The 25,265-nt window shown below is 50.6% G+C and overlaps 2 protein-coding genes across 10 annotated transcripts in view; one reads left to right on the top strand and one right to left on the bottom strand.

Annotated features, from left to right (window-relative positions):
* The window catches only part of CYTH3 (cytohesin 3), a 106,118-nt gene extending 102,153 nt beyond the window's left edge, over window positions 1-3,965 (top strand). For all 5 annotated transcript variants that reach the window (XM_027042258.2, XM_053212908.1, XM_053212906.1 and 2 more), the window contains one exon: window positions 47-3,965. In XM_027042258.2, the coding sequence (XP_026898059.2) occupies window positions 47-119 (73 nt within the window). In that variant the 3' untranslated portion in view covers window positions 120-3,965. The remainder of the gene's footprint in view (window positions 1-46) is intronic.
* Window positions 3,076-25,265, bottom strand: part of USP42 (ubiquitin specific peptidase 42) — a 74,455-nt gene continuing 52,265 nt past the window's right edge. For 3 of the 5 annotated variants that reach the window (XM_053212904.1, XM_053212902.1, XM_053212903.1), the window contains 13 exons: window positions 22,484-22,594; window positions 20,773-20,875; window positions 19,564-19,631; window positions 18,550-18,620; window positions 17,630-17,712; window positions 16,503-16,614; window positions 15,584-15,724; window positions 15,308-15,408; window positions 13,815-13,968; window positions 11,694-12,407; window positions 11,467-11,561; window positions 8,457-9,935; window positions 3,076-7,434 (listed from right to left, as the gene is read on the bottom strand). In XM_053212904.1, the coding sequence (XP_053068879.1) occupies window positions 7,101-7,434; window positions 8,457-9,935; window positions 11,467-11,561; window positions 11,694-12,407; window positions 13,815-13,968; window positions 15,308-15,408; window positions 15,584-15,724; window positions 16,503-16,614; window positions 17,630-17,712; window positions 18,550-18,620; window positions 19,564-19,631; window positions 20,773-20,875; window positions 22,484-22,594 (3,566 nt within the window). In that variant the 3' untranslated portion in view covers window positions 3,076-7,100. The remainder of the gene's footprint in view (window positions 7,435-8,456; window positions 9,936-11,466; window positions 11,562-11,693; window positions 12,408-13,814; window positions 13,969-15,307; window positions 15,409-15,583; window positions 15,725-16,502; window positions 16,615-17,629; window positions 17,713-18,549; window positions 18,621-19,563; window positions 19,632-20,772; window positions 20,876-22,483; window positions 22,595-25,265) is intronic. The other 2 variants (XM_053212905.1, XR_008294473.1) reach the window with 2 other exon arrangements.

The raw sequence follows: 25,265 nt of genomic DNA, 5'->3' as shown, positions 1-25,265 counted from the left end.
TCTTCCCACCTGAGGGTTTCCTCCCCCGCCCCCCCTTCCCCCCCAGAGCGAGCATCAGCAGGGATCCTTTCTATGACATGTTGGCCACGAGGAAGAGGAGGATTGCCAATAAGAAATAGATCTTTCCTGGCCCGAACCGGTGAAAACAGAAGCCAAGACTCCACGACGGAAAGTGACTGGGAGCCTCCCCCGACCCCACCCCCCCCCCCCCCCCAGCGCCGCCGGCCCCGCCTTGGTCTCCCGCCTCCTCTCTGGAGACGGCGCGTGCGCAGTGGGAGCGCCACCCCGAGCCCCCGAGGAGCATTCTGTGCGTGGCGGCCGATGTCCAGATGCCCTCCTCCCGGTCCCAGCCCGTGGTGGCACCTGCCGGCTCCTTCGAGGGAACCTCGTGCCAGTCGTGCCGCCCTTGGCTCACCCGTGGAAGCATTCGCCGTTCCAGAAGCCGCTGTTTTATATCTGAACAAGAAAGGAAACGCTACCACTTTTTTATTCAGAGTTTTTTCTCAGATATATAGGATTATAGCTTTTATATGCCTTTTTATACTCTGAAATTATAACGAAGGATACTTACTAACACTAGTATTTTTAGAATGGCAGCTATAAATGTAACTCGTGGACGCAAGTATATACTGTGCACTGAAGAAGTCGTCTATACATGCACCTGCCGCCCTGCGTGGGGGGCCGTGGGCGGCTATGTGGGGTGCTTTGGTGGTGGTCCTCGGGGTGGAGGGACGTTTCTGGGCAGGGGCCGGGCTCCAGGGGGCCAGATCCCGGGGGACTCGTCATCAGCTCAGACTCTGTGGCCCCACAGATACTTTCTAAAAAGGCCAATTGTTACAATGTAAGTGCTGGTTCTGGGTGTGAATCCTGTGGCTGCGGTCACACACACGGGGTGTGTTGAGCCCCGTGGGACCGCCGCTGTGGGACTTTGGCCCCCCAACCAGCAGTTGCGTGTGGTTCAGTGGAACCGTGCGTGGTTCAGACTGACGGACCGGTCTTCGCTATTTAAAACCTTTCGGCAAAACAGATACTTCTTTTACTGACCTACTAGTTTGACCAGATCTCTTAGCATAATGAATAGACGAGTAACCAGAGCAGATCTTACTCCTCGTTTTTAGAGACTTTAATCTCTTGCCATGAGGACGGAAGGGGCGCGCTGTGGGATGAAGGTGCGTGGCACTTAGGGTCTCCTGTAAATAGCGTGAAAGCCCAGATGCACGCTGGTGGTGGAACTTAAGAAGATCCACCATCAGACGGTTGTCAGGCTGCCGATGATCTAACAGGTGCTCAGGACGTCTGCCCGAGGGAGGACGGGGCTCAGAGCCGGCCGGGGGCGCCGCTGGGCGAGGCTGGGGTGCTGGGCGCTGGGGCGGTGCCTCTGCCTCTTCCGGACGGGGCCGGTGACGGATGCTGCCGGGACCCTCTTGGCCACATTCCGGCGGTGGGTCCCCGTGTCTGTGCCCTTTAGAGGTCACGAGCTGTCATGTGCAAAATGAAAGTCCCAGAAAGCAGACCTCGTACCGGACCGTCGGCACCTATGTGAAGATTTTAAGTAGAAGTAACTGCTCTGCGAGTTGCCTTGGTGCTGACACTGACTGGCCGTGGGCCCCTGGCCTCGGCACCACTGACCTTGACGTAGCTTTAAGTCACGCTGGATGCAAAGGGGTCTGGGTCTGGGCCCGGGCCTCTCTGACATGCCTCAAACTGATTTTTTGTTTCCTTCCCAAGCTTTTAGGCTTTGTTACCGTCCTGATACCTCAAATTCGAAACTTTACTTTTGGAGAAAGGCGAGTCCGCATTCTTGAAATGCCTGGCTGGTATATATGCAACTCTGGCCTCCAGTCTTCCACGAAAGCCGATGGCGCCCGGAGCACGCGCCCGCCGCCCCCACCGTCGCCGACCAGTGGGGCCGCCCGCCCCTCTCCCGGGCTGCCCAGGGCGCCGAGGGATCAGTGGTTGGCGCGGGGGCGCGCTCCCTCTCTCGGCCCCGGGTAGGCCCCTGGGGATACAGGCTTTCTGTCTTCGGGGTTTGGCCTCTGTAGGGTTGGGAGAAGCGAGCTTTGGGAAACCCCTGTAGGAATTCTCTGGTCGCCGGTGAAGGAGCCTCGCGTGATGGCTCTTTTCCCGGGAACCGTGCAGAGGCCGTGGTGCTTAGAATCTGTCACTTGCGGTCAGTGTTCCGTGAGATCTCTAACTCCGGGTTTTGCGTGGCAGTATTAACGCGGGGCAAGCCGGCGGTCACCCCGCTACGCCGTCAGGCGGGCCGGTGGCCGCGTCTCTCCTCCCTGCCCCCACGTCCTCCCAGTGTTAGCATTTTAGTCCCAACTCTGGCCAAAGACAAACTTCCCTCCGGAGACCAGGGGCAGGAGGCGGAGAAGGGGGTGCTCTGGGCCGAAGACCGCGGCTGCCACGGCCCCGTCGGCCTCCGTTTACCCTCACCCAGGCGAGCGTCAGTGTCTTCGGGATCGCGGCACATCCTGGAACAGCCTAACGTGGTACCAAACGGAGTCAAAATAGGAGCTATTTATAGATGAAGCAGCATTCAATGCTTCATATAAAGCAATGCATATTTTTAAAAGTTAAAATGCATAGATCTATAGAGATGTGCTTTGCTGAGAAGTTAGGTCTGTTGTAGACCGGAAACCACATGTTGTGATTTCGCATTATTTTTTCTTAGGCATTTCTATTTACGGTAAATATAGTTAATATGTAAATAATGTACATAGAGATTTCCGGAGTGTTTGTTATTCAGTGTATATACCCCCACAACCTGCATGAAGAAATACCCCGTCATCGATATTTTGTTGTATCATCATTGGAGGGTGTATGGCCGTCAAATTGCAAATACCGTGTTCACAAAATAAAAAAAGGCATTCAGACAAGACCGTCTGGGACTTGGTTCTTGAAAATAGATTGTGGGGTCCCGCGGCCTGCTCCCTGCCCCTCGCCCCTCCTCCAGGCCCAGGAAGGCGGGGAGGGGAGGGGGCAGCTTGGGCTCCAGACAGTTCTGGAACAGGTGAGAAGGGTCTGCTGAGCAAACGGGGAAAACAGCGGTAAAGAAGAAGACACAAGACGTTGAATTTGCTGCCATTTATATACTATATAAACTTTACATGCTGTGTATTTACAGTGGGGCGAGTGCTTTTTTTAATCTTTAAAAAAACAAAGATCAAACTTTAGACATCTCTGAACAACACAAACTGTATAAACCATACAGATTATTCAGATACAAACTGTATTAAATACAGTTTTCCCCACTCCGTCTCCTGATGCAGGACCAGTGAATTATAAGTGTATCACAGTTTGATAGCATATCCATATTAAAAATAAAATCACAGTATGATTTTGTCTGTAACTAGAAACTTTAAGGGACCAAGCTGACAACTCAGACTCCAATATCATAGTCAAGACAAGAGACACTGTATAAAAAAGTGTTAAGTAATAAAAACATACTGTAGGCTTTACAAATAATGTTTGGATTATACATTCATAATGTAAATACTCATCATAACTGGTAAATCGATTGGAATAGTTCCACAAAGTTCAAAAACAGAACTTGTCTATAAAATACATCTTCAAATCTTGAATACAACTAAAATATGAAGCGAATTAGTTTCTAGTATCAGACATTACAGAAAACAGACTGCTCCCAAGTCTAGTCGAGAGCTCGTGAATCTTTAAATAAGTCTTTAAATTAAATATACACACTGTCAGTTTGTTTGTACTTTTACTAATTCCATGGTTTCCCGGCTGCTCTCGCACCGGAGGTCTGGCTTGAAGGAGCTTTTCCATGGAATGCGAGCAGTCCACCTGAGTCTGATTAAGCAGCATTGAGATGTTCCAGTCCAGGGCGTCACTGTCCGTGGGATTTATGTACACGCTGTTTACAACGGTCAGCAGTTGTAGAAAGGGTTCGTCCGTTTGGAATAAGGGGAATTAAGAAAAGGTAAAAACTAAAAAAAAGTCCTCCATGGTAAAATCTGTACAGTATTTACTAAAGAAGCACCACGCAGATTTGAACAGAGTTATTTCTACATTTATAATTTAAGCTGGGTTGGGGATGGCTTCTGTTGAACACGCTGAATCTGAAAGACAAGAGGCGGCAAGCAGCGGGCGTTAGTACCTCCCGGGGCGGGCGGCGGGCGGCGGGGCGGCTCCCCCGCCACCACCCCAGTCGGGGCCTTCCTTCCCGCACAGTCCGGGCTCCCTGGGGGAGCGCTTCTTCCCGACCACGGGCCCTCTGCCTTCCGGAAGGGCGGAGAAGGAAGCGGGCTGTTCCGGACGGACGTGCGGAGGGAGCCACCTGCTGGGCCCGAGCCCGGCTGCCGCTAATCCTCTCCGGGCTTAAATCCCCTCTCGCTAGAGAAGAGCCTGATTCCTTAATCAGGCTTCGCTCTTTTCCTTAAGACACACGGACTAAGCAGGTTAGTTAACTGCACGTTAATCCTCCGCAGACACTTCAGTGAGATCCGTTTCAAATTCCCCCTGCGGCCTGGGAGCCACACGGGACGACGTCCCCTCTCCGGAGAGAAGGGCACGCTCTCCCGCCTCCCTCGGCGGACGCGGGCCGCCGACCTGCACTACTCTCTCCCCGGGCCGCCGCGTCACGGTCCGGGAGCGACCCGCCGGACGCCGTCCGAGTCCCGATCGGTCACGAGGCGCCCCGACCTCGTTCAAATAACGCCGAGTCCTTCCGAAATCAGTGTGATTTCTGGGTGCGCGCGCGGACTCGGCGCTCCCGGCCGGGCGCCAGCAGGCGAGCGTGTCCGGCGTGGGGTCCGCCAAGCCCTCGCTCCCGAAGCACGGGGACCGGTGGCCGCGGGTAGGACGGCGATTCCAGGGGGCCGCTCTCCTAGGCCGGCGGGGCAGGCCGGGCGGCGGAAAGGGGCTTCTCCGTCAGTGTGGATTCTGGCGCTTTCCGCTCTCCCTCGTTTTCTTACGACGAGGGGAGGAGGAGGGAACCGGGTGGCGCCGCCCGGCGAAACGGGGCCGGACCCGAGGAGGCGGGCCGAGGTCTGAGCGCGGCTCCGCGCGGCGCCGCCGGCCTGGGGGAGCCTCCCGCACCTGCTCCCCGCGGCACTGCCTGGTCCCCGAGGCCCCCAACTCCTCATCTGCGTCCCCGCGGCGCCTCCACGAGCAATTATGAAACGTACAGATAGAAAACCGCTTACCATAACTAGTGAGTTTTTTGTTTTGAGGCCAAGTTTTCAATCACCTAGAAAGCAAAGATCAGGAAAGAGATTTTAATGACGGTTTTGCAGAATGTTTCGTGCCTGCTGCTGTGTGGGCGTAAGTGATTACAATCAGAACCCCTTCCTGGCGGCTGGGTGCTCGCTGCCCGAAATCCGTCCCCGCACGGGAGGAGGACGAGACGAGCCGGCGCGCGCTGTCGCCAAGCCTTCTACTGGAAACAAGACCTTCCGTGACGGCTGAGATGCACCGAAAGCCGTGCCTGTGGGGACGGGGCCCTCTCCGCCCACACCCATCAGCACTGTCCCCGCAGGAGAGAGCAGATCTCAGGCCAAAGAAACCAGGCAGCGTGTCGTGGGGCCGGAAGACGGGAGTCTGGCAGGTCAAGTTACCAGGAACAGGGGACACGTGGCAGGTGGGCCACAGGGTCTGTCATCCTCAGCCAGAAGACAGGGATGTTTGGCATGGAAGGCCAAGCAGGTGGTCCCTGTCCTTGAAGAGGACAGGATGGGACAGGCACGCGGATTCCTCCGTCTGCTCTCCCCGGAAGCGCTGGCCGCACACCAGCCTTCGAGTGCCATCGCCCAGGACACAAAGGGCCGCCGCTCAACACAGAGGCGTATCGCAGCCCCTAGGGACACACGTGTGGCCCCCAAATGCCAACGGCTCAGGCTTACACTCAACCCGTTTTCCCTCCGGAGCCACCAATGTGTGCTGGCGGCCACCGACCGTGGTCCTCACCAGGCACCTGCAGCCCCGGGGGGAGGGGGGGGGGTGTCTGGCAACAGGCAGAACGGCTGGGACACCGCCCACCACTTCCTCCCAAGTACTAGGGGGTGGTCAGAAGGGACTTGACCCTCACCAGGCCAAGCCCCTTTCCCAAATCACCAAAAGGGTCAGGGGACACCGATCTGAAACTCCGTATCATCAACACCTTAAAAAAAGCCCAGGGCAGACAACGGCCCCGCGTCACCGTCTGGCCGGCCACGGCCGCGCTTCTCTGCCCCGAGCCTCCCATGTCCCTCCCGCTGGGACACTGCCTCCCTCACGCTCGGGGCCCATCTGTCCCTCCTTGGTCAACAACCACACCGACCGGGGGCCACTGGAGGGACCGGTCTGCCCTCAAAACACACAACCAAAGGGCCTCTGGGTCACCAAGACGACGCATCAAAGTCCCAAGAGCACACCTCAGGCGTCTGGGGCCGTTTGTACAAAAGGCCAGAGGACAACCGTCTTCCCCTTCGGGTGCCTCCAGCCATTTAAAACCCGGAAAGCCTTTCTTAGCTGGCAGGCCACACGGGGACGAGCGGGGACACCTCGCCCGGCCCGTGGGTCACCCGCACAAACCGGATCGAGGGACGGGGGCGGCTTTAAGTGCGGTGTGAGGACAGAGGGCGGAGACAGCGGTGCAAGGCTGTAAGAATCCAGCCCCCACGGCACCCCGGCCTGGGGGGAGCCGCGCAGCAGGAGCCAGCGCCCCGCAGTCCAGGTGCCCCGAGAGGCCAGGCGGGCCGACAGCGACAGCGGATGTTCCTAATGACCCGAGCCCTCGAACTGAGTTTAAGCTCGCACTCCGAGGTCTAGAGGTTTAAGAAAGAAAATACCGTGAAAACGTTTCTATCAGAAATGGCTTAGCAACAGAAGTTCTGGTCCTTCAGGAGCCACACACACACCCCCAGAGCCACAACCTCCAGCGGCCTCGTCACAGAGGCTCTGCTGAGCCTGGCTCCACGTCACCGAGGTTCTCCATCAGCACTAAGGGACCGGTTCCGGGTCCCCACACCGCGCCACCAAAGCCCGCGCTCTGCCTGGGAGCCGGGGCTGGACCGGGGCGGCGGGGCTCCTACCGAAGGGTCCACCCTTTCGTGCCACGTGAGGGTCTCTTCCCGCATGTCAGCAAGAAATCGTTTCTATATTCTTAATTCCAAGTATCGCCTCTTACCCTGGCCACACTCAGACAGAGGACACCTGTCATCCCTGCTTCCCATCCTTAAATGTTTTCTCTTCTCACAGAAAGGCCCAACGCCTTCCAGAGGCAGCCCATCAGTGGGGGGGAAAGCGCCGTCTGTTCTCCGGAAACGGTCAACAGTCTCATGGCTGGCGGCCTTGGGGAGGTGTGGCTCTGAGTCTTTAACAAAGTCCTCGGATTTCCTTGAGTGCCTCTTCTTTTTCTTCTTCTTTTTTTTGTGTCTGTGGAGGTCGGCATCAGAGCACGCAACCGAAAGATCGGAATCCTGCTGATGCCTGCAGAGGAATAAGCCACAACTCAAACCACCACAAAACCAAAACCGCCTCAGACAGGCCTGGTCCTTGGCCTTGCACCCGCCACCGCAGACCCTCGCCACACACACACACACACACACACACACCCCCCGGTGAATCCTACCCGACGCTGTGCTGCGCTGCCCGCAGGGGATTTTCAAGTCCCGGGTGTAAAGTCACCAACCCGGACCCCACCTGCCCTGCCTTCCACTCTGCCCCGGGGCTGAGGTGGTCGGCCACAGGTCCAGAGGAAGGGTTTCGCTAACTTCTCTGAAACCAGTGGCTGAGGGGAAAGAATGCTTTTGCCCGGAGCCTCAGGCACCGAGGAGGGAGGGAGGTCCCCCTCGGGTAAGGGCGGCTGTCTACCTACGGCTCCCGGTGATCCTGCCCCGGGGTCTCTGTCTCGAGAGGCGTCACATCTCTAGTCAAGAGGCGTAGCAACACCGCTCGTGCTCAGTCATCTCGTCACGGGGAAGTCACCTTCCAGACAATCTCTGACCCATTTAGCTTCTTAAAAATACAAAACCAAGCTTCCCAACTAGACTGCAAACTGAGACACGGAGCCAGAGGAACGGACCAGACCGAGGCGACAGGTGCTCGTCCCAGACCCGCGCTGTCGGCGGGCCGGCAAACGCCGAGGGACGGTGGCCTCCTCTGCCTGCCCGCCTGGCGGTCCCTGAGTTGGAAGGAAACGTTAACGGGTAGGAAGACGGGAACTACGTCTGCCGAGTAAGATTACGAACCCCGGTTACGAGGTCAGAGACTCCCAAGTTCTCACGTACAGACCACCGCACACTTATGCCCGCGGATTATCGAGCGCGGACCAAAACCGGCATCGTTTTGGAAAAAGAGGTTTTTAGGCACTTTCCGATCCCGTGAAGTAAGATACGGCTTACAAGCGGGGCAACAGCCCGCGGACATCTACGGCAGGGGACTCCGAGGCCCGCGGAGGTGGGGACGCGGCGCAGGAAGCGGACACGGGGCGCCGGCGGCCTCTCCCTCACCTGGAATCTCGGTCTCGGTGTTTGTCTTTGGATTTCTTTTTCTTCTTTGATTTTTTGTGCTTCTTCGCTTTCGGCTCTTCTAAAGGCTCCTTCTGTGCGCCTCTCCAGGCTCTCTTTTCTCCGCGACCGGCGCCGTTTTCCAGGCTGTCGTACCTCCGTTTCCGCGACTTGACGTTCTCGTGGTCGTGAAACCGGCCGGCGAGGTCACAGGTGTCGTCTTCGGCTCCAGGCGCGAGCTTCTCGTGGGGGTGCTTCTCGGGGTAGGGGAGGGGCGCGGGGGGCGGGCCTGCGCGGGGGCTGAAGCGGTGCCGACCCTTCCCCTTAGCGGCCGCCTCGCAGCCCTTCCTGCTCCTGTAGCAGTCCCGGTAGGGCCGGCCGGCAGCGGCTGCCTTGTCGTACGGGCGCTCGTGGAAGGGCCTCCACTCCCGCGCCGCGTACAGGGCGTACCTGTCGTGGTAATACCGGCACTTGTCCCAGCGCAGCTTCTCGGGGTAGTGCTTCTCCCGGGCCCAGGGGTGCTCGCCCTCCGAGTGGTGGTACCGGCCCCACTCCTGCTCCGAGCCGCCCCGGCTCCGAGGGTGGCGGTGGCCGTACCTGGCCAGGGAGCGCGGCTCGCCGACGCTGGCCCGCTCGCCGTGGCAGGGGTGGTGCTGGCTCCCGCCGCAGTGCTCCGTCCTGTAGCGGTCCTGCCTGGGCCGCTCCCTCGTGTACGAGCGCCGCTTTCGGTGGTAGCGGTCCTCGGTCTTGCTCCGGCTCTCCCTCGCGCGTTCTCCGCTGGAGGAACGATCTCTTCGGTTGCGATAATGTCCTCGGTCAACTCTTCTGAGGATACTGATTTTTTCCTTAACCGGAGAGCGATCTGGAACTTTCTGTCCCACCTTATTTTCTTCACGTTTTTCACCGTGACTCTGCCCGGGGCCCCCTTCCGAGCGATGCTCTGTACCCGTGTCTACTTGGGGAGAGGGGAGGTCGGCGGCGGCCGCGCCCGCGCCCTTCCAAGGGCCCTCCGTGTCCGTGTCCGCGCGCTTGTCTCCGCTGACGCAGAAGGGCTCGTGCTCGCAGGCGCCCTCGGAACGAGCCGGGGGACTTGGGCTCGAACCCTGCGCCGCCTCCACAGCGGCCGAGGCCCGCGGGCTGTCTGTGCGCGTCCCTGATGCAGCCTGGGCTGGTCTGCTCTGGTCGTCTGTTAAATCCCCGGGGCCGCACGGCTTAGGGAGCAGATCGTCCCCCGCGCCGTTCCCGGTGCTGCCGCAGAGATCGTCGGCACCGGGCGAAAACTCCTCGGGTTTTGCTGCAGTGTTTTCAGAGACTTCTTCTTTGGTAGATTGGATGCTGGGGTCCGAGGGTGGCAAGGCCTTCTTTAATTTGCTGCTAAGACTCGTGAGCGTCTCCGGTTTCTCCCGGGAATCAGGAGAGGGGCTGCCAGGCTCGAGCTCTGCGCCGGGACCCTCTGCAGGACCTTCCTCGGTTCCAGGTGAACTGCAGCCCCGGCAAAACAGAGAAATCGACACATCAGTCATTGGCTCCATTGTTCTAGAGCCCACGGGGACAAAAACTTCCAAGACCTTCATTGACTAAATGATCTATGCCTTTAACATACCTGGCTCTACTCGATATGGGGCTTCTCCATTTTGGAAATTTCGGCATTTTCCCTTTCCCTCGTTAAATAAAAATAAAAATCTTCCTACCAGGCTCATCTACTATCCCGCTTCTCAGCTACGGTAACTCTGCAGTTCTAGGCTCCTTCTGTCTTCAGATACACTTCTAATCCCTAGTACCTATGAGGCATCGGGAAAGCAGGACGATGGCTGGAGGCTCGGACTTTCCTCCTGCATCTCTCCTGAGCCTCAGAGCTAGAGTTGCTGCCTCCCAACAGAGCCAACAGCTCCTTGAACTACTTATGAACTGGGAGCCATCAGGGAGGCTTCAGAAAACCTTCCTGTGGTAAACGAACTCTGCCCTAGACCGCTACAGAGCTCCCGAGGCATTGTCAAGGTTAATGCAAGTTGGCAGCAAACAAAAACCCTACAGTGGCCCCACTTTTTCGTGGGAAGATACCTGGGAGAGAGAACACAGATGAGATCAGTACAGGACAAGTTACCTCCAGCGTGTCAGTGAGATTCTTGAGCCCGCGTGTACACACCCACTGGGTTACGATACACGCGTGGCTGTGTTTATACAACCATCTACGGCCATCCTCACACACATTACATTTGGGGGCAAACTAAGCTAGACTAGGAGAGAAACAACAGGAGAGTCATTACAAAGTCACTGAGGGTTCAGGCTGTCTCCTCCTTAAGGTAAACTGGAGGGACGCCTGGGTGGCTCAGTCGGCTGGGCATCCGACTCGTGTTCGGCTCATGTCTTGATCTCGCGGTCTATGGGTCTGGGCCCCGCGTCGGGCTCTGTGCTGACAGCTCAGAGCCCGAAGCCTGCTTGGGATTCTGTGTCTCCCTCTCTCTCTGCCCCTCCCCTGCTGTGCTCCGTCTCTCTCTCTCTCAAAAATAAACATTAAGAAAATAAATTTAAAAATTAAAAAAATATACATACCAATTAAAAAAACAAAACATTAAATGGGGAGATACACTCTCATCTATGAATCCAATTTCAGAATTGTACAAGGAGCATAACAAAATATTTGCAACTTGGTAGAGTCGAGAAGCCCTGCCCTATACCCTCAACGAGTCTTCAGTGTGTTTGTCATTAGAAGGATTAAGTGAGACAGTCAGTGCTAGCTGTCCGATTCAGAAGCGGGCTGTGACATCCCCAAGCCAGAGACACGAGGCTGAGCAGGAGGAAATGTTACCACGAGGACATCGTTTTCATGGAAAAATTATCAGCCCGATAGATTTTTTTCTTTCCTAAGAGGCACTTAACACATTCTACAGGTTATTCACATCATTCACGGTAAGGTCCGCGCAGGTTCCCCAAGGCTCACGGGAAGGCTCACGCAGAATTCACAGAGCGCACCCGCCGCGGGGTTTCGTTGCCTCGCTGTTGATCGTCTTACCTTGTCTCTTCGGTGGCGCCTTTCACTTTGCTGCTGAGTTTGAAGGTCTCTAAGATGTTGTCTTCCGGGAGAGGGGGCAGGGGAGCGGGCATCGACTACAACAAAAAACAAAGCTCTCTCAGCTCTAGCAGCCGCCGGGGGCCTCCTGAAATCCAGCCAAGCGAGCGGCTGTACGTGAGAGTCGAGGCAAAGCTCCCCGCCCCCCGCCCCACCCCCAAAATGCTCACCTTTCCGGGAAGACCGTTCGCCTTAGAAAAGGGATTTTCTGAGTGTAGGGCAGGCTGGACTGGGCAGCGGGCACCATCGCAGGGCAGACCGTTCTCTTTCAGGTCGCTGTCTGGACTGTCAGCACCATTTAGAGCAACAGGCTCTCGAAGCTCGAGCGGAGAGGCCTCGTCGTCTTCAGCATCCTGCACGGAAGAGTTCGAGCTCTCGATCGTACCGAGACCGTTCTCCTTGCCCAGGCCCTTTGCCTCCTCGTCAGACTCCTCGGACGACTCGGCACCGTAGGGCACCAGGACACTGGAGCGCAGCTTGGACTTGCCGTTCATCACAGGCTTAGAACAGGACTCACTCGGGGTCATCTGCTTCGTGACTTTGCTAGAAACTGCCGTCATAGATGCGCTCGAGGTAGACTGCATTGCAGAACTGGTGACGGTGGAGGAGGGAACCGGCTTGCTCGGGGTGTCCAGAGAAGGGCCGTGAAGGCTGGGCTGAGACTGGCCTTGGCGAACAGGTAACTTGTTGTGAATACTGATCGTGATTTTTTGTTTCTTGGGATGTTCTGGAATCACAGAGGGCCTGTTAACGGACCAGTTCTGAACAGAAGTCGAAGCATTAACAGACCCGGCCCGGCTGACACTGGAATTTCCACTAGGACTTGACATGGAGCTGCTCGGTGCTTCTTTCAATGGTCCGGTCCCATTTAAGTGAGGTGGGTTCTGGAAGAAAGAAGACCTCAGCTGCTGAGAGCCTCAGGGATGGTCACAGACATAGCACCCACTCTGGTGGGGGGCCCTTCCCATCTTGCTCATCTTTTTCTTTTTTGGAATACCAAGTTCCCCACACCGAGAAACACCCCCTCCTCTTGTCCACTCCCGACCACCATGAACTTTCCATGGGTTAATCAACACACTGGGACAACTATTGCTGTCAGAGAGCAACCCCAGACCGGATCCTTTCTGCTCCAATCTGACAGAAACGAACAGGCCCCCTGAAGCACGGAGACGCGTACGTTCACCTCGGTTGTGTTTCTCGGGAGCCCAATGCTGTACAGAGTGCCAGCCCATGGAGGATTACCGCTGGCCGAGGGAGCCGGGGAGACGGGTCACACGGGCAGACACGCCAGAGCTGCTTCAGGCACCATGCCCCCCGCCTGCCCTGTCACCTCTGAATCCTACTCACAGGTGTCTTGCTCCAGACCCCACCCGCGCTGCCCTAACCTCGAGGGGCAAACTGGCAGTCACGGGTGAGACCTCGTTCACAGAGCAGTTCTGTTTGGCCTTCGCGAAGTTTTCTTAAAGAAACACTGGAAGGCTTCACGGGAAGGAAAACCAAACACCTTGAACCATCAGTATTAGCCACCTGCCACACGGGGCACGTGCTCTCCAGCTGGCCAGTGTCCTGATGTCACTGTTAAGCAGAGCCCAGTGCGGGAGCCCGTGATCTTCCCCAGCTCCCAGAGGCATCTGATTTGTGACTCTGGCTCCATCCCAAACCCTGTCCGACGTCCATAAAACACAGCGTACAGCTCGACAGTCTGTCGATTCAAAACAAACTACACTCGAACTGAAAGGCCAGTAAAGCCGCAGTCTGGGTGGCGGGGGCCGTTCCCCATGCGGGCCGGCTGTCCGCCGTCACCACAGAAGGTGAGCACAAGTCAGGCCTTCCCTCCTGTAGACTCGGGCGGCTTGTCACCCAAGCAGATCACGGATTCTCCAAGAGGCCACTGGGGAGTGTGCCCGACCCAGCTGGATGGCGGACAGAGCCACACTACTGAGGGGCTAGATGGACATACGGAAAGTATTCTTTTTGGGAAAGGGTCACTCTCCTGGAGTCTGGCACTCACCTGCCAAAGATTTAGTCCCCGAAGTGAACGCAAGTCCAAAGTGAGAGCTAAAAGCTCTAGCATTTAAACCTACTTATACCCGGACTTTTTTCCTCATCATTACTTCCACACACTGAAATCTGTATGTTTGAAGTATTTTATAAAACGTGGCTGGAAGAATCTTTTCGGACAAGAAATCCAGTCGTACCAGGACACGGCAACTGCTGCAACGTTAGCAAGAGGCTCTGAATGACGCGAAAGCAAACACAACACAGAGATGATGCTACCTGTGCAACCTTACCTTTATCACATGAGAGGGAAGCTGTGGTCCCATAAACCCTGACGCGGCCTGTTTGTTGCTGACAACCCGCTGGCTGATTACGGGTCGGGGCGAGGACTGGCCGGGGCTGTGAGTGGAATGCGTGAGTTCACCTCCATTTTTCACATCGTGGGACCTGGGGACAGATAGTGACAGCGCTTAGGGTTTCGCAGCGCATCTTCCCAGAAAAGGTTCATCTCTAGCCCCTCATAGGTAGCTGCAATGCAGAGCTTTGCACAGGGTCCCCTCTGGGTCAAGGTGGGCGGCAGGTGCTCACAACAAAGGTAAGTGTGCAAAGGTTTTGTTCTTTTAATTTCAGTTTTAAGCAATCTCCACACCCAACGTGGGACTCGAACTCCCATCAAATGGTATTTTAAATTGTGTATTCTGAAGATGACGCTACCTGAAGGATATTTTTCTTTTCTGTTTACATTTTTTCTAATTATAAATACATGCCATTACAGAAAATCTGCATCCAGAAGTTAGAAAAAAAAAAAAAAATACTGTGCCTCGCCTCACCCATCAGAGACATCTACTATTCAGATTTACTGGAATATTCTCCAAGCTTTAGCCTATAATGATGTTTTCAATACCAGTGTGAAAAATTTCAAATTGCTTTTTTCTCCGTATATATTGAGCTTTCTTGTATCATTAAAAAAAAAAAAAAAAAGGCACTGGGGCATCTGGGTGGCCCAGATTAAGCCTCCGGCTTCGGCTCAGGTCATCATCTCGTGGCTCGTGAGTTCGATCCCCACATCGGGCTCTGAGCTTGACAGCTCAGAGCCTGGAGCCTGCTTGGGTTTCTGTGTCTCCCTCTCTCTCTGCTCCTCCCCTGCCCGTGCTCTCTCAAAAATAAACAAACGTTAAAATTTTTTAAAAAGGCATCATAAAAATCATTTTTAACAGCTGCATAGCAGTCCGACACATGGATACGCTATAATTTATGAGCTCATCCTGCTGACGTCTGAGATTTTAGGATGTTCCCAGCTATCGGCTACTATGAATGAATGCCACAGAGCAAACGTCAGTCGTTTTCCAAGGCCGTGCATTACCAGACATGGAATTAGTGAGTCAGAGTACGCAGCAGCCACGAAGAGTGAGTGGCGCCCACCCAAGCCCGGCCCAGGAGGGTCACCGGCTGCCTGTGCTCGGTGGTAGAGAGGCGCCCACACCCAGGTCCTCAGAGTCTCCCTTTTGGAGGCCTCCAGGCCCAGGCCCGAGCCGTTCGCCGCCAGCAGCAGCAGCCCCCCCTCCGCCATCACCTGCCCTTCCTCTGCGTGTTTCACCGTCCACCTGCCAAGGAGCTGGGAGCTAAATCAAACTCCTAATCCGTACTCAAAACACGACCCTCCTTACTCTGTTGGCACCTCTGAGCTGCTGTTTTAAAAACAACCAAATTCTGAATTTAAATATGCTGATGAGATGAAGAGGAATGGCGTAACAGAAAATGCAAAAACGTGTTTTCCTGAGGATACCTGATATAAAAGAGTACGTAAGCTTGTTGACTGAGTACCGATCTAATATCACTGGTGGATACGATGGAGTCGTTCATTTGATACCAGAGGCCATTGCTAGCCTGCAAAAGAGAGCCAATAAAAGAGAGATTAGACAGCATTACAGAGGCAACACCAACCAAGAGAAATGTAAGAAGAATGGGCTTTCATATTCTAACTGTGAAAGTCCCACCTTGCCCCCTAAGAATGCCAGTGCTGCCTTGAGAAACAGTTATTAGCAAAAACTGCACAGCTTACTTTGATGTAGCAGAAGTAGTGGCCAGCATGGCAGTTAAAGCCAGTGTGGACCAGTACTGCATACAGGACATAAATAATCGGTTCCCCGTTTGGTTGAGACATGTACGGTCGGATGTCAAGGTACTCAGGGTATTTCACATCCTAAACAGAAACGGAGAAGGGAAAAAGGAACATCATTTCCGAGGGCACAGATCACTCTGCACAAGCACGTGGAGACCCGCGGAGACCTAACACGCTGAGCTGCGTGTCAGAAGACATGACTGGCCCGGAGCCCGCCTGCGCCCGCACCTATTCAACGTGCTCCCACTGTATTCTTGATTTCCTCTAAACACACAAGGATCTCATCTTAAGTGAATCGTCTGAACCCGTCCGAGAGAGAGAGCAGTGGTACGCTACCTCTGGACTTTAGTCTCACTTACTTCTACCATTTCAGGAAGAGACTGTGGTGTCTCTTGCGTGCTACTCATTTCTGATACTTTCACTCTTCGGAAAGTAGAAAGAAAACAGGCAAATTCAGCGTGCTACCATCAAAAACCACGAACAAACAGGAAAACACACTTTGGCGAAAAGAGTGCGAGATCCAGCAGGGATATCCTCTTTGGATTTCAAATGACACCAGCTCTCCCTGTCTGTCCCCACCTTCACTGACGCTGAAGCCCAAACGCACAGCACAGGCACCAGTTTTATCATCAGAGTCTAGCCAGCTAAAGCAGACAGAAAGTACATACGCTCATAAACATACAGACCATCACTAGCACAACGCTTTGACAGTTTTTCGCCCACGACCGAATACTCGAAGAACTTAGAAGATCCGGTCACAGAACTGTTCAGCTAGGTCATTTATAACCCTTAATAGTCACTGACACTTAAGTCGTGAAAGACTCAACATAAGAAGTTATTAATAATATTATCAACATACCTTAGCGATTTTTCCACCAGTAAAATTTGCAAACCGTTTCAAAGAAAGTGTAAGAACATTAGAGGATCTGTGTATAGTAAACCTCTTGGAAGCCGGAACCATCTTTTTACACCTTGAAATGAACAGAAACAAAGGATCAGGAAGACATGTATATACATGTATACACACATATATATACACACACACACATATATATACACACGTGTATATATATGTGTGTGTGTGTATATATATGTGTGTCGTGTACACACACACACACATTTTTGGTATTTTAGTCTTTCCCTGGTTATGTCTTTCAAACATTTCCCACCAAACCCAAGAGAAAGATACTAGCTAAGAAACAGCAGCCTTCTCAACCACCAGCGAAGAAAATACTAAAACTTACAATACAGGGGAGATTGCTCAATTAGCATGAAAGAAAAAAGGAAGCTAGAACAATTTCCGAGAAGCCACATAGAAACTGGTCATTTTAAAATGAGGTTAATACAAACTTCTCTCCGTTCACAACAAACTGAAATTTTCAGGCTGATACAATTCTTTGCAGACAAAGCCCTATCCACAGACAAAAGGAATAAAAGTGAAGATTAGAGTGTCCGTGGAGTTTAAACGAAGGAGAAATGCCTACGGTAGTAGGCAACTTCTTTCCTCGCAAAATGAGTACCTCATAATGGTTACCTACACCACCTGACGCTAAAGTGAAAATCTATTAAAACCTATGAAATAGGACTTTCTTAAAATACAGGCTCTCTTGACTTCACGGGCAAACATATTAATGAGTAATCAAAACTAGAGGTTTCTAGCAGATACTACCCCAAATCCTGGGTAAGAACCAGAAAGAGCCTTAACTACCCCGGGTGAGGCGGACTGCCACTCCATCACCGCCTCCCCCACCCGCCACGGACGGTTGCCCAGGCCGTGCCTTCCCACGCGGCGGCTGCTGTGTGCTTCCCGCTCAGGGCGAACCTGCCCCAGGAAGGCGGCACCCGCCGTGTCTCCCAAGGGCAACCCTCTCGAGAGAGTGAGCACTGAGACACCAGGCGTTGTGGCCCTCGAGGAAGAGGGGCCCGGCACCTTCCGGGCGACAGAAAAGCTAACGAGAGTCCGGCCCCGCCGCGCAGACCACGTACTTGCTGCACTTGTACGAGTTTTCCCCGTCGAGCTGCTCGGGCTTCACGAACTGCTCCAGCGCCTTGTTCACACTCTGAGCAGCCTGGGGAGAGAGGAGAAGCGTCAGCGCCACAGCACCCTCACTGACACTTGGTAGCAACAAGGGAAGGGGGCTCAAAGGTACGAAAGCAGATGGGGGTGTGTTGGGAAAAAGAACATTTCCTGTCATCACGATGTTCACTTTCACACACGTACACAACCAGCGATCTCCGCTGGCTAAGAAACAAGCAGATGAAAGCGAACCGTCCGTGAGGAGTTGCTCGCTGCAGCATCGTTTAAGTTAGCATGGAACCGGACGCACCAAACACGCACCGGCCAGGAGCCAGGCGGCCGCTCACGGCACGGGCGTCCCCGCGCACATGCAGTGAGGCGGTCACGCGCCCAACTGAGATGTCACGCCGGTCTGGAAGCATGAGTAACATGCTTGCAACAGTTTCTATCACACCGTTAAGGGCTCATTCTGAGGGACGGGACCGCCTACGAGTCCGCAATGTTTCTCGCTTCTATCGTTAAGCAGGGAGTACATTTGTAATCAGAAAAATAAAAAGCTTAACAAAAAATAGGAGCTGAGACAATGCGAGGAGCCAAAGAGTTTCTAAAAAATTACCATCATCTAAATTGGCCTAAACCAGGCATCAGATTCTGGTTTTGTCATGATGCCAAGTGAAAAGTCAAAGGCGAGAAAAAGATTGTGTTCTACGTCTGTAAGATACCTACTCCAAATCTGACATAATCTCCTCTGAATCAAGTCTCAGAGTAGTAAGATTTTCAATTTGTATTTCCTAGCACGTGTAGTCTGAGTTATAAATGAACTACAGACAAAGTTACATCAAGTCTGACTGCCTTCTCCTAATCTCACCACCACAATTAGCAAACTTACCTTTATCTCCAACGTTATATCGAGATACGGATCGAACGTATCTGAGACACCTTTGCAATTTAAACACTTAACTGAAACAAAAATAAAATGCAAAGAATAAGCAAAGCGTCATCATTATGGCACGACCAACTACTGAAACGAAAGAACACAAAAATACCACTTCAAAATAAAAAATTAAAGTACTTTTTTTTTTTTTTTCAGATTGGGCAAACAACTGTAATACCACACACAGTGTGAGTCAGTGTCGAGAATGCAGCCCACACACACTGCTGGTTGGAAAGGGAACGGGTAGAACCTCCTAGAAGGACGACATGGCAGTACCACGATGTAGAACACATACCCTTTCATGCAGAAATTCTAATCCTAAGAATTCATCCTACTTATACACTTTCACATGAACATAAAGGCATTGCACAGGGATATTCACTGACAGTAAGAACAATAACAAAAAGTTTGAAACAACCTCAATGTCCATTGTTACAAGGGGGCTCCAGTGGAATTCTACTTCGGCTGTGAAACACTGTTACCCACATGTACTGAAATGGACCAAGATTTCTAATGTTAAGAGAAAAATGAGAGAGGTCCATCTAATATACTCCCAGTGTGCTCATGCACAGGAGAGTGCTGGAAGGATGGACTACAAACTGAGACATGGGTTGCCTTTGAGGAAGGGGTTTGGGAGCCTGGGCTGGATTGGGAGGCACACTTTCCATTGTTAACCCTGTCCGCCTGCACTTTTTTAACCACATGCATGTATCACTTTACCAACTTTTTTTTTTTTTTTAATGTTTATTTATTTTTGAGACAGAGACAGAGTGTGAGCAGGGGAGGGGTAGAGAGAGAGGGAGACAAGGGATCTGAAACAGGCTCCAGGCTCTGAGCTGTCGGCACAGAGCCCGACGCGGGGCTCGAACTCAAGACCCCACGAGACCATGACTTGAGCCGAAGTCAGACGCTTAACCAACTGAGCCACCCAGGCGCCCCCACTTTACCAACTTTTAAACAAGACTTTACCTCTAGATCTTAGGTATCCTCCAAATATCTGACAAACGAGTGTGGTAGCCTGGGTGTGTCTGTCTAATCTGAAAAACAAAGTGATAGGAGACAAGAGTTCAACAAAAATTACAGATGCTATGACAAACCTTTAAAAGCATGGACTTCTATAAAAGAACGAGACTTCAAATAAGAAGCCACAAAATAAAAAGACACCAGAATGCGAGGCCACCAGAGAATAGTCTTGTCTGGACCAGAACGCAGGGAGGGTCTGGGGAGGCAACCCGAAAGAGGCAGGACAGTACTGAGAAGGGACCTGACACTGAGGCAGGCACCTGTGCTGGAAGCAAGCGGCAAGACTGTGCCGCTGGGCGTGTGGCCCCGCTGGTGAAGGCAGGGGACACGGAGCGTTCTCCTCTGCTCTGGGGTCAGTCATCCGGGCAAGCGGAGCCCAGCCGAGGCAGGGCCAGCAGAACAGGAGATCTACCAGGTGTGCTCAGGCAACAGCAAGTGGGTTGGGATTTGGTATCTAGTTGTATTTGCAATCTTCCTCTTGAGTCTGCATTTAGATTTTAAGGAAGAAACTGCAGAAATTGGTAACTGACCAGACTAAGATGCAGGGAACACACACAAATTTCATAGGCTGGAGATGAGCAGAAAAAATGCTGGGCACAACTAGAAAGGAGAAGTGGTTAGTTTTAGATCTGCAAAGGGATGCTGGTGCTCAGAAATTAAGTAACGGCAAAACCAATATCCAATCCCTGACACCGGTTATTAAATCCAAATTGTTACAGTAAGCACACCTTTAAAATATTTTCACCATTTTATTTTTTTACATGGTACTTTATTTTTTCTTTCAAGTTTATTTTATCTACTTTGAGAGCATGTGTGCACATACGTGGGAGGAGGGGCAGGGGGAGGAGCAGAGTGGAAGAGAGAGAATTCCAAGCAGGCTTAGCACTGTCAGCACAGAGCCCGACGTGGGGCTTGAACTCACGAACCGTGAGAGCATGACCTGAGCTGAAAATCAAGAGTCGGACGCTTCACTGACTGAGCCACCCAAGCGCCCCTAACCACTTAAAAATAATGGCAATCATGTGAGGAAGAGGCAGCGCAAGGTCAAAAGTGAAGCAAACACAGAGCTCTGCGCATTCATCATAAAAGGCGAGGCTGAACTCGGTAAGCCAGCGATGTCGAGGGAAGACGTGAGCGATGCTTTGCTGTACTCACTTATTGCTGCCATTCAAGCATGCTTTTTGCATAGCATCAACAGTGTACTGAAGGAATTCATGGGCATCTTCTTGGTTTCCAAAGCGGAAGTGCCTAGCTATACCTGTGAAGTTTAAGTGAAGACAGAGCTTTATCATCACATACAATCCACCTCGGCTGTGCCCCCATCCCCCCAGACGTTCCATCCCGTGACCATCTGTCGGTTAGAAAACGCCTGTAATTACTTTATGAGTTGACTAACACAAACTGCCTGAGAATGGCTAGAACCATGCCCCTGAAGACCATTACGAGTGCATGTGGGCTAGAGCTCCTGAGAGCCCAGAGACTCTAGGTCATCAGCAAGTTAATAAAATTATAGCTGACTAAATTCAACTTTGGCTGTATGGTCTCAAAAATTTGTGCACAATGTTACGTTAGTGCCCACAATCCTACTGAATTTGGTGCTAGGGCTCCCTAAGAGAATTCACGGCAAACATAAATGTCTACACTTCTGTCCCAATAACCCACAGAACACCCCGCATCTCAGTTCCACGGCAGCCCTGCAGCCCTATTTCTAACTGAGCAGCTGCAAGACAGAATGACATAATGAAACGCAAGAATATAAACAATGTCACAATAAAGCATCAACCGAGCAAGTTCTATAGATGAATATATAGAAATACAAATTCGCTGGAGTCACAGGAAACTGCCAGTGTTCCGCCAGTTCTGCCTACAAAAATGGCAATCTCATGATCCAACCACATGTCAGGGGGTTATGTGAGATCGTGAATATGGGTGCAAACAGCAATGACCTTTTCTTAAAGTCTAGGTTTAAAAATATTAATCGTTCTTTATATACACAAAATTAAACAAACAAAATTACCCCTGGCTAAAATTCTGCCGGGATCCGACACTGTTTAAAAAATGTTTGCACTGTCTCCTCTGGCCTGTTAATAAAGCCAAGGGCCAATAGAACACCTCTTAATCTTGAGCAGCTTTTTAGGCAAAAGGATTATAGATTGTCACTGTATAATTATCCACCCCTGTAATTACGCAGCTAGATTCCAGATTAACAGTTAGGGTTTCCTTTTTATTTGCATGCATTTTTTTCTCCTAACTCAGTTAATTAAGATGATGTAAAAGTTTACTGCAAAAACACACAGAAAGTGTGTTAAAAAATTTCACGCACCCTATCAGGATCATTATAATGCAAAAGAAAATTTTAAAGTCATTTAAAAATTAAATAGAAAAAGCAAAATTTATCTACAAATTTGCTCAGTTATGAGTTTAAATGTTGCTTTAAGAGCAGAGTTAACTCAAGTTTGATAATTCCTGACGCTACAGGTTAATATTCACTGAAATGAAATGAATCCAAAAATATTTAAAGAAACCTATGGGACAATATTATAACTCAGCATAGAAATCCAAATAGCTAGGGGAAAAAAAAATCACTGCAAAACTTACCAATGATTTTATTAAAAAAGTGAGTTTTAAAAATTTAAATTTGCTTATACTAAACTGAATACTTTATTACACTGTCATCTTTTAGGGTTTCAAAATGTGTTTCTATACTAAACATTTTACTGAAAATTTGTTATGAATTAAAGATATATCCACGTATGATAAGACGTTTGTTTTCTGCAATACACCAGGGGCTCATCTTTTACCAGTTGGGCCATTAAGACCAATTACCTAATAAATACTGAAATAAATTACTAGCGATGATACTTACGCCGCATCTCATTAATGACAAACATCGGCTTAATAACATCCCCAGGATTACTGAGTGCCTGGGTGATATGTGCTTGCATGGTACACATCATACAAAATCCTTCTGCGTGACCTGAAAGATAACAGATGATAATCCTCCAAATTAGCAAAATATGGCTATACAGACACCACGGACTACTTTAAATAAGGGGCACACTCCTGAAATGAATTAATGACAATGGCTACTGTGTGTCACACCTTGAGCTAGCTTCATTCATTCTCACCTAATTCGCCAACAAGCCTAAGTGATCAATATATACTGGCTCAATTTCATAAGAGAAAAACGGAGACTCAGAGAGTTAAAACTTTGCCCAATGTCAAATTAAATGGATGACACATGCTGAACTCAAATATTTTCTTCATTTTCAAAGCTTGTGCCCTTACCTTCTCTTTATACTGGGAAAAATAGGTTTTCTCTTATACTACCATTTGTCTCAAACAGTTAAAAAAAAAAAAAAGTGTCCATACAACAAGTTCAAAGCCTTTCTGTAAATATTCTGGTCTTGTTGGACATGTACAGGGGTCTCTGTTACACATTTCTTCCTTTTTACAACTTCTAAAAAACGTGAAAACCATTCTTAGCTCATGACTAACTGGTTCTACTGGTATCCCGTGAGTAGAGCCACAAATGCTGCTAACCATCCTACAAAAAGCCCAGGCCACCCCCCACAACAAAGCATTATCTGGTTCCAAACATCAGTAGTGCTGAGATTGAGAAACTCACCTTAAACTAAATCCTGCTCAGTACCTGCCTCACAAAGAGCCTTGAAAGGTTCAAACTCTTTCCAACTGATACAACTGTGTCCCAGAATAAAGCTCAAAAATATTTATAGGAATCAAAAAGAAAAAAAAAAAACCTTCCACACCCAAAAACATAACATTCTAATTAAAGACTACAAGGCATGAAAAATGCAGGAATGACCAATAACATGGAGAAAATAAACAGAAACAGACCCAGAAATGGCACAGATAATAAAATCAAGAGACAAAGACATTAAAAAATAAATTATATACACATTCATGTGTTCAAGGAGGTAGAAAAAAGCAAAAGCATGTTAGGGGGAGCCATGGAAACAGATCCAAATGTACTTTACAGGTGAAAGGTAGAATCTCTGAGATGAAAAACACAGATGAGATTAATAACAGATTAGACAGAAGAGAAGAAAACATTAGTGAACTTGAAGACTTAGCAACAGAAATAATCCATAACGAAACACATACACACACAAACTCAGAACAACAAAAACATTAGCATATCAGTGAGCAGTGGGATTCCAAGTTAGTCCCTAAAAATACATATAATTGGAGTATGAAGGAACAGAGTATTTCAGGAAATAATGACTGTCTATAGAGAGCACAAAGGAGATTTTTAGAATGATGCTACAGTTTTGTTTCCTGAAAAGGTGGTGGTTTGCATAAATCTATACCTGTGTTAAAATTCATTGAACTGTGCACCAAAAAGTTTAACATTACTCTAATGACAAAAATAAAAATTTTTTAAATGACTAGAAGTCATGCAAATTTCAAACAGTACGTCTACAGATTTAAGAGTCTCAGTAAGTCCCAAACAGTAAAAGACACGAGAAAACTACACAAAAACTACTCAGTCTGCTTAGGACAGTGATAAAGACAGCATCATAAAACAGTGAGTAAAACACACAAACAAAACAAAACAAAACATGTATACAGAAACAAAGCTAAAACTGACAACAGACTTCTTGTCAGAAACAACACGGAACAGAAAACAGCACAGTAACATCTTTCAGGTATTAGAAGAATAATGTTCTTCTCACACTGTATAGAGCACAGAATTCTAGGCCCCATGAAAACATCTTTCTAACACAAAGATGAAACTTTCACTTCTGGGAAGACAGAGGAGAGGTTCTTCCTCCCATTCCTCTGCGAAATAGAAAATCCCTGGACGTTGTCTGTAAAACAAATATAAGAAGGCAGTGAAAGACAGAGGAAAAGACAAGCTAGCAACTGTGGAACCCAAAGAATGACATTGTGGCAAGTTCCCTGGGTTTTCTTTGTGCCTCAGATAGTCCAGAGCTAAAGAAGCTAGCAACCTGGAAACACCAACAAATAGAATAAAGCCCCAATGAAAGCCTGCTTTCTGCAGCCAAAAGACCAGCGTGGCAAGACAGAAAACTTTTAGACAGTAATTCTCTACTCTAGCCACACACCACAGAAAAACAATGACTCCCAGACCCCTAGGCCAGCAAAGGCCAAGTAGGCAGCCTAAACTTCCACTTGCCAGGCTGCAATAGGGCACCCACCCCACCCACTCGGAGTAGTGTTAGAGAAGGTGGATTAGGAGCTAGAACTTTCATCCATGTGGGGTGATAACAATCACACCTCATCCCACAGCAAAGATCAGGTGAGGAACCTGGACTTGTATGCCAGCCCCTGGTAGTGAAGATGACTCCCTCCAATTCGCCATTGGGATAGTATCAGAATCAGGACTTTCAACATCACCCAGTGGTACAAAGCTGCTGTGGTGTCAATGGAGACCAGGTGGAGAGCAGGAACGAGGAGCCCCAACCTCCCCCTGCCCCCATGCTTCACGGGCAGAAGGCCTGGCCTTCTACCTCAACCTAATACTACTTCTTTTGCCAGAGTGCTATCACAGAAAGCCCACCGAAGCAATCATTAGATAAGATCCACATAAAACTTGTAACACAAAAGCGTCCAGGTTTCAACTGAAAATCACTCATCATTTCTCAAATGAGTGAAAAAAGACA

The sequence above is a fragment of the Acinonyx jubatus genome, chromosome E3 (assembly GCF_027475565.1).
Source record: "Acinonyx jubatus isolate Ajub_Pintada_27869175 chromosome E3, VMU_Ajub_asm_v1.0, whole genome shotgun sequence".
NCBI classification, from domain to species: Eukaryota; Metazoa; Chordata; class Mammalia; order Carnivora; family Felidae; genus Acinonyx; species Acinonyx jubatus.
This window is presented reverse-complemented; position numbering and strand designations above follow the sequence as displayed.